Source organism: Amblyraja radiata, chromosome 31 (assembly GCF_010909765.2).
Source record: "Amblyraja radiata isolate CabotCenter1 chromosome 31, sAmbRad1.1.pri, whole genome shotgun sequence".
Lineage (NCBI taxonomy): Eukaryota > Metazoa > Chordata > Chondrichthyes > Rajiformes > Rajidae > Amblyraja > Amblyraja radiata.
Window position 1 is genome coordinate 16,785,339 of NC_045986.1, and position 19,177 is coordinate 16,804,515.

Consider the following 19,177-nt stretch of genomic DNA (forward strand, 5'->3'; position numbering starts at 1 on the left):
CCCGTGGGATGTAATTACTAATTTGTCTTCTGTTTACTGAAACACAGTGGCTAAATCTCAAATACCCAATTACAGTTCGGTTCAATGTGCGGTAGATGTGTGGTAATGTCTAATGTGTAATAGAGTCCGTTTAATAGAAACACAGAAACATAGAAAATAGGTGCAGGAGTAGGCCATTCTTCCCTTCTGGCCAGCACCACCATTCAATATGATCATTGCTATCATCCAAAATCAGTACCCCATTCCTGCTTTCTCCCCATATCCCTTGATTCCGTTAGCCCTAAGAGCTATATCTCTCTTGAATACATCCAGTGAATTGGCCTCCACTGCCTTCTGTGGCAGAGAATTCCACAGATTACCAACTCTCTGTGTGAAAAAATAAATCCTCATCTCAGTCCTAAATGACCTACAACTTATTCTTAAACTGTGACCCCTGGTTCTGGACTCTCCCAACATCGGGAATATTTTTCCTGCATCTAGCCTGTCCAATCCCTTGAGTATTTTATATGTTTCTATAACAACCCCTCATATCCTTCTATATTCCACCCAATCTACCCATTCTTTCATCATATGTCAGTCCCACCATCCTGGGAATTAACCTGGTGATCCTACGCTGCGCTCCCTCAATAGCAAGAATGTCCTTCCTCAAATTAGGAGACAAAAATGTGTGGAGATTACTGGTTGGTGCGGGCTCAGCGAACAAAGGGGCCTGTTTCCATCCTGTATCTCTAAACTAAACTAATCCTGTTTTTAGTTTAGTTTAGTTTGGAGATACAGTGTAGAAACAGGCCCTTCAGCCCACCTCCGTGCCGACCAGCGATCCCCGCACACTAGCAATATCCTATACACTAGGGACAATTTACAAATTTTACTAATAATAATAATAATAATGGATGGGATTTATATAGCGCCTTTCTAATACTCAAGGCGCTTTACATCGCATTATTCATTCACTCCTCAGTCACACTCGGTGGTGGTAAGCTACTTCTGTAACCACAGCTGCCCTGGGGCAGACTGACGGAAGCGTGGCTGCCAATCTGCGCCTACGGCCCCTCCGACCACCACCAATCACTCACACACATTCACACACATTCACACACAGGCAAAGGTGGGTAAAGTGTCTTGCCCATGGACACAACGACAGTATGCACTCCAAGCGGGATTCGAAACGGTTACCTTCCGGTTGCCAGCCGAACACTTAGCCCATTGTGCCATCTGTCGTCCCATTGTACTAAATCCAATTGTACTAAATCCAATTAACCTGCAAACTTGTATGTCTTTGGACTGTGGGAGGAAACCGGATCACCTGGAGAAATCCCACGTGGTCACAGGGAAAACATAAAACTCCTTACAGGCAGCGCCCGTAGTTAAGATTGAACCCGTGTTTTTGGCACTGAAAGACAGCAGCTCTACCACTACGACACCATGCCACCATGCCATCCAAAGACATTCATGCCTTCAAAAAGTTTCCAACATAGATGCAAAGTATGTGCACTTACTTTGAAAACATGATTCTGCCATACTTATTCATTATACGCTCATTGTCCTTGAGGGAAGAGCAGAGGCCAAACTTGCTGGTCAGAACTTTGTTGTTTGGGATTTGGTTCAGCAACTGTTTACCTTTCAGAATGAGGGAAGGCAAAGGCACAAATATGAGCAAAGTTAATGAACAATGCACATGGCGAAGTGTAAAGTACAAGAAGGTGGTATTTATTGGATGCCTCTGCCCTTCACACTTCACCCCGTTATTCCTCTGTAGAGGCCGGTATTTATCGTCCACCTCAAGGGCAACAAGCACGGCCTTTGCAGTGGCTGCCACATGCAAGGAAATAAACTAGGCATTGTAATGTTCCAGCAATTTAGCAAGGATGTATTGATGCACCATTTTGGGCCTGGTGAGAAGAACAAAGGATCTTACCCTTCCACTTCCTCGATGTTGGCTGTGGTAGGCGCCCTCCGGAGAACGAGGACTGGAGAGGGCCATCGTATTGCGGGACAATCAAAATGGAGGTGACGGCTGCAACAGGTCTTTGTGGCCAGCTGCACCTGGGACTGTAAAATGAAACCAAAATGGCGCCTCTTGCATATGGACTCAGCAGGATGCTCTGTGTATACTGTACTGACCGAGGCAATTGTGCTTTTGTACGGTGATAGACTTGCTAAGCTGTATGCAAAATATTTACCTGGTATACATAATAATAAAGAAACCATTGAACTTATTTTATTATTGATAATTCATGAAGTGAGTGTTCGGATGGCATTCAAATTTCAATGTCCCCATCCTCTCACACACCAGTTCATGCTCAATTCTTCTTGTTGCTTCTTGGTTTCCCAATGCCTTCTGCTTAAATTCGCTTTCTGTTTAAATCTGTCCAGCCATAAGAACTGCAGTCCAGAATCACTCATGAAGCACTTTTCCTCTCAGTCTCTCTTCCTATATCCTTTCTCAAAACCTAAATCTACGACAATGATTTAGATCAACATCCCCACATCATCATTGTTGATTGGAAATGTATTCTGGGTTGATTTCTACATTATATAAGGCGTTACATTATATAAGGCGTTATAGTGAACTAAGTGAAGTACAACATGGAGAAATATAACAGAAGGCTCAACTCTGAATCACATGATGCCATATAGCACCACTTGTTTAATACATTCACAGTATATGCTTACATCCATCAGTAAGCACACATTCAACAATAACATCCAACATCAAACATTTAATAATGTATACTATAACAATATTTAAAAGATACTTGGACAGGTACATGGATAGGAAAGGCTTAGAGGGATATGGGCCAAACATGGGCAGGTGGGTCTAGTGCCGACGGGACATCTTGGTCAGTATGGGTAAGTTGGGCCGAAGGGCCTGCTACCATGCTGTATGACTGTATGACTCCCTGGCACTCAACCACGACAATCAAACACCTGTAACCCAGAAACATGTCATAAGCAATGGTGAGAGTAGTCTTTCTCCAACTATTATGATTGATCTTCCTACCCATCTCTACCTTCTTGTCCAGTCTTCATCTATGTGGCCCTTGTGGCTAAAGGGATCAGGGGGTATGGAGAGAAGGCAAGTACAGGATACTGAGTTGGATGATCAGCCATGATCATATTGAATGGCGGTGCAGGCTCGAAGGGCCGAATGGCCTACTCCTGCACCTAATTTCTATGTTTCTATGTTTCTATAAATCTATCAATTGTGACCTTGAACATACTCGGTGGTTAAGCATCCACAGTGAAGTTTGTGGATTTACAATGTTCTGCCCAAAGAAATTCTTCCTGAACTCAGTTTGTAATTGTGCTCCTGTCCCAGAAATATATTAAAAATCCTCTTCTGGTTTGAAATTCACAGCATTGGCATAAGAGCCTGGTAAACCTATGTTGGATACTGACATTCTAGGCTCTTTTGAAAATACCTTCATGGAACTTGTGGTTGGCCAGTGGGTTAATATCGGACCATTTAAAGTAGTAGTCATCTCGATTGTTGTCCGAGATTTGTTTCCACCCCTTGTTACTGCAGAAGTCTGCAATTCTGTGTTAAAAAGCAGAACGAGGAGTTTCAGCAAGTTGTGCTCTCACTTCACCAAAGTTCTAACAAGTTACACTCACATCAACCTCTGCTAAAGTAAACATGTGACCCACACTATTTCCGGCACTCAATAAATGATGAAAGGACTGCATCGTATAACATCTTCAGAACCAGTAATGGAATGTTTTTTTTTAGAAATACAGTCATTGTAACGAGGCCTACAAGGGTAGCCAAATTATTCACAGCAGCCCCACAAAGAATGGTTAGATCATCTGTTTCAGTGGTTTTAATGGAATTATAAATATTGAACAAGGCCCTGGGGCATACTCTTCTGCTATGCTTTGAAACAGTGCCATGGGATGTTTCCAAACACCCCTTTGACTCATCTAAAGGAGCTGGACACCTCGGTCAGCATGGATGAATTTGGTTAAGGGCCTATTTCTGTCCTTTATAACTATGTGACTCATTAAGACCTGGAAATCATTGGCCCATGACGGCTGAAAGTGGAGATGGAACAGACAAGATGCGGTGGAGAAGCTCAAGGCCATGCATCAGGTACAGAGAGACCTGCATTAGCAGAAGAAAGGGGCCACCACTACACAAACTACACTCCCCACCACCACTTCCAATTCCCACTGTGGGACAGTCCGCAGTTCTCACATTCATCTCATCAGGCAACTTAGCTCCCACAAAATGGTGATGGGAGCCAGCACCCTCAAACCCAAGGGACTGTCAGAGCTAAGATGACTTTACACGTACAGTGAAGCTCCATTAGTGCCTCCGATGTAGAAGAACGGGCCTTGCTCTTTACTCTCTTCCTGTTTCTTGCCAGTGTTGGGCTTGTCCGCTACCTTCTGGTTTGCACTTTGTTTACGGCTGTCTGGTTCCTCAGTCTGGGTGGTGGCGGTTCCTGCAGCAGGGGACACAGGACAAAGACATGTTAGGATGTTAGTCGAGCTATTCGTTTCCACACAAGGTTGAGCAAAGCTACCCACCCTTTCCCATAATTATACATGGGCAGATTTTTAAATGCTTTGTTGGGAATATGTCCCTCCTACCGCGAACTACAGACTTGGTATTAATAGGAATGTGTCGGGAAAAAGGGTAGAGAAAGGGTAAGGAAGAAAGGGTAGGGGGAAGGGGTAAGGGGCATGGTTGGGCAGGTGGAAGGGGGAGGGGGGAGGAGAAAGGGGAAGGAGAACTGCTCAGGCACAGGAACAAGGGTAGCAGTATTTCAATCACCTTTGCTGACCATTGTCTGAACTTAGCATGACTTGACTAGGTTAGATAGGGTAGTCACATTTAGTCAACTCTCTGCCTTAATGTGATAATCAGACTTTGATCCATTTTAACACACTCTCCCCAGGACTGTAAACTTTCATGTGGCATCTAATTGAACACCTGGAAATCCCAATATACAACATCTACAAGGTCCTCTCCTCCATCCATTCTGTTCGTTACATCCAAGCAAAGGTGTCAAACGTGAATTTCCTTTCACGAAACCTTATCTGTTTTTTTGACCTATTTTCCACTTGTATCCTTCCCCACAACAGTAGTGAACCTAATTGGCCTTCAGTTTGTTACTTTATGCCTCCCTACTTTCTTGAACAAGGACACAACATGTACAGCCACCAATCAGTTGCTCTCCTCACAAAACACTTTGTTTTGCAAGAATTTAACTAGTGGCCCTACAGCCTCTGCAGTGACTACACATAAGGCATTTGGGTGCAGAAACACTGGCACCTGTTAATTTTTCCATCACATTGTCCCTTGTGTTAGAAACCATTATAACATTCTTCCCTCTATTGGATCTAGTCATTCAATTATCCGGGATTTTGTCAGTGTGCTCTTTGGTCAAGAATTATGCATGGCATCATTTTAACTTAAGATAGACACAAAATGCTGGAGTAACTCAGCGGACAGGCAGCATCTCTGGAGAGAAGGAATGGGTGATGTTTCGGGTCGAGACCCTTCTCAGTGAGTCAATACAAATTGGAATTTGATTAAAAATGTCAACTGCAATGAACGTCGTCATTCTTTGCAAACTGGTTGAAGGGTCTCGACCCGAAACCTCACCCATTCCTTCTCTCCAGAGATGCTGCCTGTCCCGCCGAGTTACTCCATCATTTTGTGTCTATATTCGGTTTAAAGCAGCATCTGCAGTTCCTTTCCTTTATAATTTTAACTTATCTGCCTTTGCCTTATTTCCAGTTATTAATTCCCCAGTGTCATTCACCAGTGGTGCCCCATACTTACCATCGTTACACTTGTGCTTTTCCTAATGTGCAGGTGAAGGCAACAGAGTGCTACTAGATATTGTGCAGAAAATCGAATCATCTTGATAAAGAACAGCAAGCTGAATGAAGCTTGGAATGTTCCCAAATAATAATATAATTGGGAAATTACTGATCTCTGAAATCAATTTTTGCCTCTGGATGTAAATCCAACCAGTTTGCAAAGAATTACAACGTTCGTTGCAGTTGAAAATGTTATTCTAATTCAAATTTGAATTGACAGAGTTTAACAATGGATTATTGTGATAAAACGGGCAGCCTTTGTGATGTAACAGGCAGAGAAATCTCTTTACAGGAAACGCAATGGAATCAGATGCTGGACGATAGTGATTTTCCTTCTCTGCTAATTTACTACCATCCGATCTCCACATGGGTATGTTGTCTTCAAATGCAGTGATGGGGCTATGTTCCTTTTCTAGAAACATTTAAAACAGACCTCAAGAGAGACACAGGAACTGAAGGTGGAAACAGGAGAGACACAAGGCACTGCAGGTGCTGGTTTACAAAAAAAAAGGAGATCTAAAAAAAAATGCTGTAGCAACTTAGTGGATCAGGCAGCATCTCTGGAGAACATGAATAGGCAATGTTTTGGACAGGACCTTTCGTCTTCTAAAATAAAAGTTGCGTATCCGTGCTCACCATAAATGCTGCCTGAGCTGCAGAGTTACTCCAGCACTTTGTGTCTTTTTTAGGGCCATATCAATTTTGAGGCTGCTTCCCAAATTCACTAGGATTATGGCTAATCTGATCATGGTCTGAACTTTAATTTCTTATTTGTTCTCAAAACACTTGACTTTCCGGGCAGGCCAGAAACCTGTCTATCACAGCCTCAAATATATTGAAAGGTTTAACCTTCACAGCCCCCCGGGAACAGGATTAAAAACATTACGGGAGGTGAAATTCCTCTTCATCTCCTGCTGAAACGGGAAGATGCTTATTTGGAAACGGTTCCCCAGAGTTCCTGACTCTCCCGTAAGAGGTAACATCCTTTCAGCATATGTTAACACCCAACAAGGCTTAAACAATTCCTTCTCATTCCTCTCAGTTCTAATGAGTATAAACACATCAGCTTGACCATCCTCGTCAGCCTGCCCATTCATCCTGGGGTCAAACAGCATGACATTTCCAAACTCCTTCCACTGCAGCACCATTGACACTAAATACACTTCACGCTACCTCTGAGAAGCAGCCGACATAATCAAAGACTTGTCTCACCCCAGCCATTCCTTCTTCCACTTGGTCCCATTCAGTAGAAGGTATAGAAGCTTGATGCTTGGCAGCATGCACCACCAGATTCAGGAAAATGCTTCTACCCCTCCACTATCAGGCTTCTGAACATAAGCTAGGGTGCTGTCTGAATCTCCTCTTCCCCATTGAGGGCACTGGACTTTGGACTATGGAACTGATGCACTACAGGTTGGGTGAATGGGCTGATGCATGGCAGATGCAGTTTTATGTGGATAAATGTGAGGTTATCCACTTTGGTGGCAAGAACACAAAGGCAGATTATTATCTTCTTCTTCTTGCGTATGGCGTGTACAGCCTAAAGTTGTAGGACAAGTTGTTCTATTTGATCTTATTTGATTGTGCACCGCAGGTTGATTGCATTCATTAAAACATGGCGGACCATGTGAAGGTTGCCATCTCCCACCCCTGATTATTATCTGACTGGTATCAGGTTAGGAAAAGGGGAAGTACAACAAGATCTGGGGGTCCTTGTTCATCGGTCACTGAAAGTAAGCATGCAGGTACAGCAGGCATGATGGCATGTTGGCCTTCATAACAAGAGGAGTTGTGTATAGGAGCAAAGAGGTCCTTCTGCAGTTGTACAGGGGCCTAGTGAGACCACACTGGGTGTATTGTGTGCAATTTTGGTCTCCAAATTTGTGGAAGGATATTCTTGCTATTGAGGGAGTGTAGCATAGGTTAATGAGGTTAATTCCCAGGATGGCGGGACTGTCATATGTTGAAAGAATGGAAAGACTGGGCTTATATGCAATGGAATTTTGAAAGATGAGAGGGGATCTTATTGAAACATGTAAGATTATTAAGGGATTGGACACGCTAGAGGCAGGAAACATGTTCCCGATGTTGGGGGAGTCCAGAACCAGGGGCCACAGTTTAAGATTAAGGGGTAGGCCATTTAAAACAGAGATGAGGAAAAACCTTTTCACCCAGAGAGTGGTGAATCTGTGGAATTCTCTGCCTCAGAAGGCAGTGGAGGCCAATTCTGTGGATGATTTCAAAAGAAGCGCTCTTAAAGATAGCGAGGTCCAGGGATATGGGGAGAAGGCAGGAATGGGGTACTGATTGTGGATGATAAGCCATGATCACAGTGAATGACGGTGCTGGCTCGAAGGGCCGAATGACCTACTCCTGCACCTATTATCTATTGTCTATTGTCTATTGTCTATAATGCTGAGAAATATATTCTGCACTCTATCTTCCCCTTTGAACCATTTATCGTACTTGAGTTTGACTAGATAATATTTATGTCTGATCTGCAAAACAAATCTTTTCACTGAACGTCAGAACACGTGACAATAATAAACCTGAATCTAAACCCACTCTCATTAGAGGAAACTGAGACCCGGGGGCAGAGTTCCAGCTTTGTCTCAGCTTGACCAGTGCTTTCTGTGTCTGGAGTAAAGAGAACTGTCTCATCCTGAATACAACCAAGACTAAAGAGATGGTTGTTAACTTTGGCAGGTCCAAGCTCCCCCTTCAGCCGGTCAACACTGCAGGGGTGGACATTGAGGTGGTGCAGACATATAAATATCTGGGAGTGCACCTTAATAACAAACTGGACTGGTCTGTCAACACCGATGTCCTCTACAAAGAAGGACAGAGCAGTCTATTTTTCCTCAGAAGGCTCAGATCCTTCAATGTGTGCAATGAAATGCTGTACTTGTTTTACCATACTGTTGTTGCAAGTGTCATCTTCTACGCTGTTGTCAACATCACTGATAAAAACAGCAAGAAGCTGGACAAGCTGGTGAAAAGAGCTAGCTCAGTGCTGGGGGGGAGAGTGGACTCTGTGGTGGCTATGCTTGAGAGGCGTATGAGGAGCAAGGTGCAGGTTCTTGGTTCTTGGTTTCTTGGTCCTCCAAAATATTCCAAATGGAATTTAAACTGGAGGTGGTGAAGGGAGGTCATCCTCAACAACTCCAGGCACCCCCACTCTGGAGGGTCAGAGGAGCACACGGAACAACAACCGACTCCTCTCCCTGCGCTGTAGAACAGAGCGGATTCAGGAGATCCCTCACCCCTACAGCCATTAGATTTTGTAATACTGACCGTTAAACTGTATGGGGATGCTTTGCACTTTTAATAGTCATTTATTGGGTTATTTTAAAGTATTTATTGCTTTTATGTATTGTCCGTATTTTATGTATTGTCTGCTTTATGTTCTGACTGTGTTGGCTACTGGATATCTGAATTTCCCCGAGGGGATTAATAAAGTATTTATTTAATCTAATCTAATCTAATCTAATCTAATCAATGTCCATGACCCCTCCCACATTATCCAGCTCTCAATCCAGGATTCCATCCTGGCCCGCACTAAACTTGTTATAAACATATTTTAAAATATTTCACCCAAACCTTCTCAGTTTTTGTTTGTGATTTTTCCTGAGCGGCTGCTACAGCCACATGCGAAGGAAGTCTAAAGATTGGCGTTAGTCAGTTGCTTCTCTTACAAACAATGTCAGGCAGGCAACTGTGAGAGCTATGGAGGTAATCTGGTAACTAGCTGAGAGGTGCTAGAATTTAAAGTTCACATTGCTTTCACTGTGTGACAGACGTGAAGGATCATTCAGCACCACAGTCTCTTACGGTGACCACTCACCTGATGAAGCACGCTGTTCCCTGATGCTGGAGATTTCTGGTGCGGTTGACAGGCTGTTTAGAAAGATATCTCTAAATTCATTTATATTAGAAACACTATCCCCTGAGGCCATCCTTTTCTTTAACCTTAGCCCTGTGATGCGCTATGATGCTTGTGATGTCCTCTGACAGTCATAAAGACCTGATTTAAATGGATAATACAAAGGTTTTGACAGACACTTGTGGACAAGCAGCAGTGGTATGCACATTTCCAAACATTTCTGCCACAGCACTCTTGAACATTTACACAATTGTATCAGGTTTTACTTAATACAGGGGAGACACAAAATGCTGGAGTAACTCAGCGGGGGAGGCAGCATCTCTGGAGAGAAGGAATGGGTGACGTTTCGGGTCAAGACCCTTCTTCAGACTTCTTCAGTCTGAGGAAGGGTCTCGACCCGAAACGTCACCCATTCCTTCTCTCCGGAGATGCTGTCTGTCCCGCTGAGTTACTCCAGCATTTTGTGTCTACCTTCGATTTAAATCAGGATCTGCAGCTCTTTCCTTTAAATACAGTATCACCCCAAAACATATTGCAATCTTGTGCTGTAGCAAACTTAACAATCATGCTCAACACTCCTTTAAACTGAATCTCCAAGTGGGGAATCTGGAGATGAGCCTGAAATGATCTTATTAATTCACCACTTGCTCAATATGTTTCTTTTTCACCCTTTCTACCAAAATGGACAATTTCACAATTTCCCACTAGATCTTTGTCCATTACTTTTCGTATTTTTCCTTGCCACAGTGAAAGAGGCTTTTTTTCTTGCACATGTCCATTTGATCCCCCCTGATCATTCTGCCAGCCGCATTCATTTGGAGTAATTAACCTATGAAGCAGCACGGTTTTAGAATGAGGGAGGAACACGGGGCACTTGTGGGGGGGGGGGGGGGACCAACGCAGTAACAAGCAGTACGTGCAAACTCCACACAAACAGCGCTCCATGTCAGAATCTAATCTGCTTCCTTGGAGCCGTGAGACAGCTACAAATTTCTCAAGTTGTAGAAATTGAGAACTGGTGATGTCCAACAGAGGTTCCTAAGGCGCACACATTTCACATTTTGTCAACCAGTAATTGTCCCAGCTCTGTCTACACTCTACTGCCAGTTGTCATCTCTCCACTCCAATACACTTACCTCCTACACCAATGGTTCTGACTATAAATCCTTACTGTGGCCCTCATAATTTTATAAATATCTATGAGCACCCCTCAGCCTCATATGTTCCATTGAAACTAATCCCAGGCTTTCCAATCACTCTTTACAACTGAGGAAAGACACAAATTACCGGAGTAATGCCCCTGTCCCACTTAGGAAACCTGAACGGAAACCTCTGGAGACTTTGAGCCCCACCCAAGGTTTCCGTGCGGTTCCCAGAGGTTGCAGGTGGTTGCCAGAGGTTGCAGGTGGTGGAAGCAGGTAGGTTGACTGACAAAAATCTCCGGGAACCACACGGAAACCTTGGGTGGGGCGCAAAGTCTCCAGAGGTTTCCGTTCAGGTTTCTTAAGTGGGACAGGGGCTTACGTCAACGGGTCAGGCAGCATCCCTGGAGAACATGGATAGGTGACGTTTCGGGTTGGGACCCTTCTTCATACTGATTGCAGGGGTGGGGATAAAGAAAGCGCAAAGAGTGGAGGGGCAGAACAAAGTATGGTGGGACAGAGGTGAACACAGGCAAGGGAGGTCTTTGATAGGCAAACGGTTGGACAAAGGCCAGGGATGGATCAAACTATTATTTTTTTTATTTTTTATGTTTTGTTTATTTTATTAGAAGTTAATACATTACAAAACAGTACAGTGGAACCTAATTTTAGGTGCCAACTATGTCATACCGTAATCCATTCTATGTACAACCTCTACTTTTATGTTTTGAGAAGGGAAGTAAGACAAGAAAAAGAAAACAATAGAAAGGGGAAAAAGAGGAAAAATAGATGGTAGAGAATAGTAAACGTGAAGTGTGTATATAAAAAAAAGAAAAAGTAGAAAGTAGAAATAGGAGAGAAGGCCCCTTAAAAGAGAAATTTTCTAATCTATATTCGGAGATGTAGATCTATCCACGGCATGAACTGAAATCAGCAATCCTTATGGTACCGCTGCATCACATGATTCCAAAAAGTCGATGAAAGGAGACCAACTCCTTAAGAATTGGTTATATTTATCTATCAGTCGGAGTCTCATTTCTTCAAGGCGTGCTATGTCCATCATATTCCTAACCCACATTTTAACAGTTGGTATGGTTGTATTTTTCCAAAATGTAAGTATCAATTTCTTTCCAATTATTAACCCATAATTAAAAAAAGTTTTGGTCTTTATTTAAATTGATATCTTCTACTATTATTCCAAATATAATCCATTCCGTTTTAGGTTCTATTGTGGACTTAAAAAGCTTTGTGAATATATCAAATATATCGCTCCAAAATGTATTCAACTTTGTACATCCTACAAATGAATGTATTATATTAGCGTTTTGAAACAAACATTTATCGCATCTGGGAGAGACGTTTGGATAAAATTTATTCAACCTCGTTTTTGAATAATATAGTCTATGTAATAATTTGAATTGAATTAAATTATGTCTTGCATTAATAGAACAATTATGTGTGTTCATCAGATACTTTTCCCATCTATCCTTCGAGATCTTTATCATTAGCTCATGTTCCCAATCTTCTCTTAGTGCTTCTGTTGAGGGTAATTCTCTATTTAATATATTATTATAAAAGTATGATATTAGTTTTTGTGAATCAGCCTTAATATTCATTGCTTCTTCTAAAGGGTCTAAAAATATAGTTTGAAATCTATGTATATATTTCTTCATAAAGTCACATATCTGTATATATTTAAAATATTGATTATCCTTCAGTTTAAATTTTAATTTAAAATGTTGAAATGATAACAGTTTGCCCAATTTATACATATCCCCTACTTTCCTAATCCCCAGTCTATCCCATTGTTGATATGTTTTGTTGATGAGAGATGGTTTGAATGCGGGATTGTTCACTAGTGGGGTTAGTACTGATAGATTATTTAATTTCAAGGATACTTTTATTTGTTTCCAAATTCTTATTGTATTGTGAATAATTGGGTTCTTCTTATATATTATACTATTCAATTTTATCGGTGAGAGCAAGATCGTTCCTATAACGTGCGGATAGCACTCTCCTCTTTCTCCATTCGTATCCACTCCAACTGCTGAGTGGAACTATCCAACCAGTACATTATGTTCTTAATATGCACTGCCCAGTAGTAATACATAAAGTTAGGTAATGATAAACCCCCAACTTCTTTAGGTTTACACAAATGCTTTCGTTGAATTCTGTGTGCTCTGTAATCCCATATAAAATTAGTGATAGTAGAATCTAGTTTTTTGAAAAAGTATTTTGGAATATATATTGGGATCGCTTGAAACAAATATATTAATTGTGGTAAGAAAGTCATTTTTATAGCGTTAATTCTACCTATCAATGAGAGCGGGAGCATTTTCCAAAATTTAATCATATCATTCAGTTTATTTAATAGTGGCATAAAATTGGCACTAAATAATGATTTGTGTCTTCTCGTAATTTGAATACCCAGATACTTGAATTTTTCTGTTGCAATTTTGAAGGGGAATTTTAGTAAGTGTCTCGAATCCTGTGGTTTTAAAGACATAATTTCGCTTTTATTCCAATTTATTCTATATCCTGAAAAAGAGCCGAATTCCTCAATTAATGTTAATAATGTGGGTATACTCGTTTGTGTATTAGTAATATATAAAAGGATATCATCAGCGTATAATGAAATTTTATTCTTTGAGTCCTTAGTGTTATATCCGTGAATATTCGGGTGATTTCTAATCATTTCGGCCAACGGTTCTATCATAAGGGCAAATAGCAATGGTGATAAGGCACAACCTTGCCTATTACCCCTTGATAAGTAAAATTTTGGAGATAGCATATTGTTAGTTAATATTCTTGCCGTAGGTCTATCGTAAAGTAGTTTAACCCATCTAATAAAATTCTCTCCCGTATTAAATTTTTGGAGTACCTTGTATAAATACTGCCATTCTACCTGATCAAATGCCTTCTCTGCATCCAGCGTAACAACTGAAATATCTTCATTGTCCTCATTGTGAGAGTACATTATATTGAAAAGCCTTCTCAAATTATTAAATGATTGTCTTTTGGGTATAAATCCCGTTTGATCCGTATTTATTAAATTGTTAATATAATTATTTAGTCTTTGCTAAAATTTTCGGATCCGTATTTAGAAGTGAAATAGCTCTATAAGAACCCGGTTCATCTAAATCTTTATCTTTTTTTGGTATAAGCGTTATTGTTGCTTCTGCTAGGGTTTCTGGTAGTTTATTTTCGGTATAAACCTGCATGTATAAATTGAATAATCTTGGTACAATTGACTCCTGAAATCTTTTATAAAATTCATTACTAAAACCATCTGGTCCTGGGGTCTTCCCATTTTTCAGTGAATTTATTATTTGTTATATTTCTTCACTAGTAATCCGTGCTCCTAATTGCTCTTGTTCTAAACTATCCAATTTTGGGAGATTACAATTATCTAAAAAATTTGTAATTTTACTAACATCTGTATTTATTTTAGATGTATATAAATTATGATAAAATTGGGCAAACCTCTTATTAATATCCTTAGGCAGTGTTAGAAACTCACCCTTATCCGATCTAATTTTAGTGATAGTTTTTTCCTTTTCTTGTTGCTTCAGTTGCCTCGCAAGTAATTTATGTGGCTTATCCCCAAATTCGAAGTGTGCTTGTTTTGTAATTTGGAATAATCTTATTACTCTTGCCGATAGTATTCTATTGATTTTATATTTCAATAAAGTTATCTTATGTTTATCTATGGTTGGGTCAGTTGCATTGTCCAGTTCTAGTAATTTTATTTCCTGTTCTATCCGCTGAAGTTCTCTTTTATTTTCCTTATTTTGAAAACTTTGGTAAGAGATTATGACGCCGCGAATATATGCCTTGAAGGTTTCCCATAATAGCGGTGCAGAAATACCCGGCGTGTCATTTATTTCGAATTTTATTTTTGTTTGGATCAAACTATTAGTAACAACACATAATATAGGCAAAGAAACATAATCATCATTGACTGCTCCCATTAATCAACTAGACCTAGTCTCATCCTGTCACAGGAATTCGTGTTGTCCGATCAATTGTCACCTGTCCCCTGTGTAACTTAAAGTTAACTTGTTTTCCCTCTTTCCCACTTGCGAGGCTGAAACCTCCACCCTGCTTCTCTTTCCATGGATACCGTTTGGTTTTACACCCCGGTTGCTGAGAGTCACCAGAGTTTTCTGGTTTTATTTTAAATATTATTGACCTTGTCCTCCTGAAGGCTAAGAAAATAAACTGCGAGAATCCAGAGGGTAAAGGGGAGCAAGAACACACACAGAATACAATGAGTTCTGACTGACTATATCCAGCAAGGAGCACACACCTGAAATTAATAGGTTGCTTGCTGAAGTATTTCCCAGAATCCATGCAGTGCGCACTGCCTTATTTAGTGCCTGTTTTTTCTTTTTCTTCCCCCTTGATTTTTGTCTCAGTCTTGCCTTCTCTCTAAATCCATATAAAGCCATCGAAGATGGTAACCACTGGCTCATTGCACCGCCATTGAACTTGCTTCTCTGTTTCTTCATTGCCTTGATTTGTACCTGAGAGAGAAAACAATTTATTTGTGAGAGACTCGGAATATCCTCACTGAAATTTCCACCAGATGCTCTAACATTTGAGTCTGAATCTCATCATATCTTTTGTTCCTTTCAGTCCATTCTCTCTATTTCTGTGGTCTAATTTCCCAGCTGAAGGTATAGTTAAGGAAATTAGAAAAATTACACATTAGAATCACATCATGTTTTTCCTTCACACAGCTTGAGTCATGATTCAAAATTCAGTCTAAACCCTTATCCTTGTCTCCCGATGATCACCTTCTCAACCAATATCTTGGGAAATCCAAGTTCAGTACAATGTCTGGCAAACTAGAAGACAAAATGGAACTCCTGACTCATTTTGCCATTTTTTCTTCTTCTTCTTGTGTATGGCGTGCGCAGCCTAAAGTTGTAGGACAACTTGTTCTATTTGATCTTATTTGATTGTGCACGCCATACATTTACATTGGGTTGATTGCATTCGTCGAAACAGGGTGGACCACATGAAGGTTGCAATCCCCCATCCCATTTTGCCATTTCATAGTCAGGGAGAAATATACTCAATTGTATATTCTCTAACTGCCCGTTCATTATAACTCCCCATTGCCCTCAGGTGGGCTGGGGTGCATGGCCAGTTGTGTGAGCACAGCTGGATGGACCTGAGAGAGGATCCTTGATTGGATGCTCTGAGAACTTTTAAGTCAAGACTGACTGGGATTAATCATAGAATTCTTATGATTCATGAAAATGCTAATTTCATGCACACCAAACAGGGAAATCCGCACGAAGGTATGGTTCCTCTGGGGCTTTGGAGAGATATATGGATAGGAAGGGTTTAGAAGGCTATGGGTCAAATGCACAAATGGTACTAGCCCAGTATGCCATCTTGGTCGACATGGAGAAGATGGGTTGAAGGGCACGCTTCCCAATGGAATCAAGGGATATGGGGAGAAAGCAGGAACGGGGTACTGATTTTGGATGATCAACCATAATCATATTGAATGGCAGTGCTGGCTCGAAGGGCCGAATGGCCTACTCCTGCACTTATTGTCTATGTTTCTATGTTTCCATATTTTACAGCTCTACTCTGTGACTCTTGAAACAAACATTTCTTGTGTTTCCTTCTCACCGTCCCTGTAATGTTACACAGAAAACACGTTGAAAGCTTTCTCCCGACTCCATCAGTTATGTACTCACTATTAACCCAGTCTTACTCAGGTGGATTATAAGAAGATATTTCAAACTAGGGCAGAAAGTATGTTAGCACCCACTGAACTCTTGCTGTCACAGATGTAACATTGGATTTATACGTTCTCTGATCTAATCCCAGTGTTAGTGGCTCTACTCAACATCTACCCACTTGCCCTGTAGTCAAGGCGGCAGAAGCTGATGCACAGCAAGTCCTCGATAGCAAGTTAGTCAGCCAACTGCAGCTTTTTTAATGAAGAGGATCGCCTTTTTAAAATGCCAAGGAAGTGTAAAACAGAAATGATCAATTTACGGGTGGGTACAAAAATTGGGAACATTTCACACTATTTCCAAAAACCAGAGATCAAAAAATAGCAGGAATCATTTAAAATGGACTCTTCACGATGATGTCACAGAGGGTTTTGAAATTATAATGCAAGGGGTTTAACAGAAGGTGGAACGGGTTAAATAGAGTGAATGTGAGAGTGGATTCTGCAGAAACAAGCGAGAGGGCTTGCTATTTCCGTCACACCCAACCCACAAAAAGAATACTTACAGCAATTAAAACTTGGTAAAGGTTTCAGAAAGTATGCTACCCTGTTCTGTTCAGAGTGGAAACCTGTTAGATGAACTCCCCTACCCAACAAAGAATTGTAAACAACATCCGTTACTAGGCAACAACTGCTGGGTAGCTAAACCTCATTGTACATTCCAACGCCAGTTATTGAAGAACGTGTCCAAACACAAATCCTTATTAAATAGATTCCTAAAGATGTCATCTGACCTGTGACTGGTGATTGGGCTTTATTTGATGATTGAATTGAGATTGTTTTTGTTAAGTGGATACACTATTATTTATCTTTTAACCGTTAAATAAAGCAGAAATCCTGAGGTTTCTTGTACATTTCATGTTCACTGTATGAGGACAATGACACAATCTGAGGAAGATGAACAACATTTTGACCTAAAGGCTTAAATCTGACGTAGAACGGTCTTGCAAGGTAATGTTGTAATAATAATAATAATAATAATAATAATAATAATAATATATTTTATTGTCATTGCACATCAGTGCAACGAGATTTAGTATGCAGCTTCCAACCGATGTCAAAAAAATAAGATAAATAAATCATACACGTCATATTGTTATAGCCATAGCGGCAAACAGCATGGAAACAGGAATAGGTGATGTTTCGCATTCGGTCCCTTCTTCAGATTGATTGTGGTGGGGCAGGAAAATGGGGGAATAGGGGGTGGGGGAAGAAAGCTAGAACAGTGAAGGACCAGGACAAGGCCTGGTGAATGATAGGTAGATACAGGTGAGGTTGGGGATTGGGGGGGAGAGGGGTTTGGATGGGGAAAAAAATACTTGTTTTTAGGCTAGTTAGGCCTGTTGTCTAAAATTGGATAGTTCAATGTTCATATCTTTGGGTTGTAAGCAACCTAAGCCTGTTTCCCCAGGCCTCACTCTGGCAATGGAGGTGGAGGTGGACCAGGACAGAGAGATCTGTAGGGGAATGGGAAGGCGAATTAAAATGGTTCGCGACTGGTAATCCAAGTACATCGTTTCCTGGAAGTGGTGACTCAGGTAGACAGGAAAGTGAGGAATGCATTTAGTATGCTTATCTTTATTGGTCAGTGCATAGAGTACAAGAGTTGAAACATCATGTTAATGAGACCACACTTGGAGCACTGCGTACAATCCTATGCTGTAGGAAGGATGTTATTAAACTGGAAATGCTGCAGAAAATATTTAACAGGTTATTACCGGATCTGGATAGCTTGAGATATAGGGAGAGACGTTAGATTGGGATTCCTTTTCCTGGAGTATAGAGGATGCCTCTTATAGAAGTATATAAAATCATGAATGGTCTAGAAAGGTGAACAGTCATAATCTTTACCCCAGGATTTGGGAGTCTAATACCAAAGGGCAAAGGATTAAGTGACAGGGGAAAGATTTAAAGAGGGAAATGAGGGCCAACATTTTCACACAGAGAGTGGTGGGCATGTGGAACAAGCTCCAAAGGAAGTGGTTGAGGTGGGTATAATTAAAATGTATAGAAGTCATTGAGACGGGTACATGGGGCTGGCTCACAGGTACCTGGAGGCTGGCCCAGCATGGTGGGCATGGACATTTTGGGCAGAAGGGCCTGCTTCTGTGTAGTATTAGTCTGTGACTCAATGACAGGCAAGTATGAGATCATTCACTTTGGAAAGCTAAATTCTGACATATTGAGTAAATGACATGCAGTAAATGGCAGAGATCTTGTTAGAGAAACCTCAGGGTGCAAGTCCATACATCCCTGAATGTGGGAACATAGAGTGGCGAAGAAGGAATTTGGCATGTTTGCCTCTGTCACAAAGTAATAAAGTGTGGAAACATGCCCAGTGGCCCAACTTGCCCATTCCGACCAACATGTCCCATCGGTTGAGGCTGAGTATAAATGTCAGGACACAATGTTGCAACTGTACAAAACTTGGATTATTGCAGACATATCTGGTCACCACACTGCAAGAAGAAAATGGTAGAAACTGAGAGAGTGCTAACGAGATTCTCCAGGATGCTGCCTGAAATAGAGGGCTGCAGTTATAAAGAGCGATTGGATAGG

At 41.1% G+C, this 19,177-nt stretch overlaps 1 protein-coding gene across 1 annotated transcript in view; it reads right to left on the reverse strand.

Annotated features, from left to right (window-relative positions):
- Window positions 1–6,983, reverse strand: part of LOC116990287 (protein polyglycylase TTLL10-like) — a 35,729-nt gene extending 28,746 nt beyond the window's left edge. The window contains exons 1-4 of the mRNA XM_033047795.1: window positions 6,722–6,983; window positions 4,298–4,448; window positions 3,426–3,541; window positions 1,500–1,620 (exon numbers count right to left, since the gene is read on the reverse strand). Of these exons, the coding sequence (XP_032903686.1) occupies window positions 1,500–1,620; window positions 3,426–3,541; window positions 4,298–4,448; window positions 6,722–6,983 (650 nt within the window). The remainder of the gene's footprint in view (window positions 1–1,499; window positions 1,621–3,425; window positions 3,542–4,297; window positions 4,449–6,721) is intronic.
- Window positions 6,984–19,177: the final 12,194 nt, after the last annotated feature.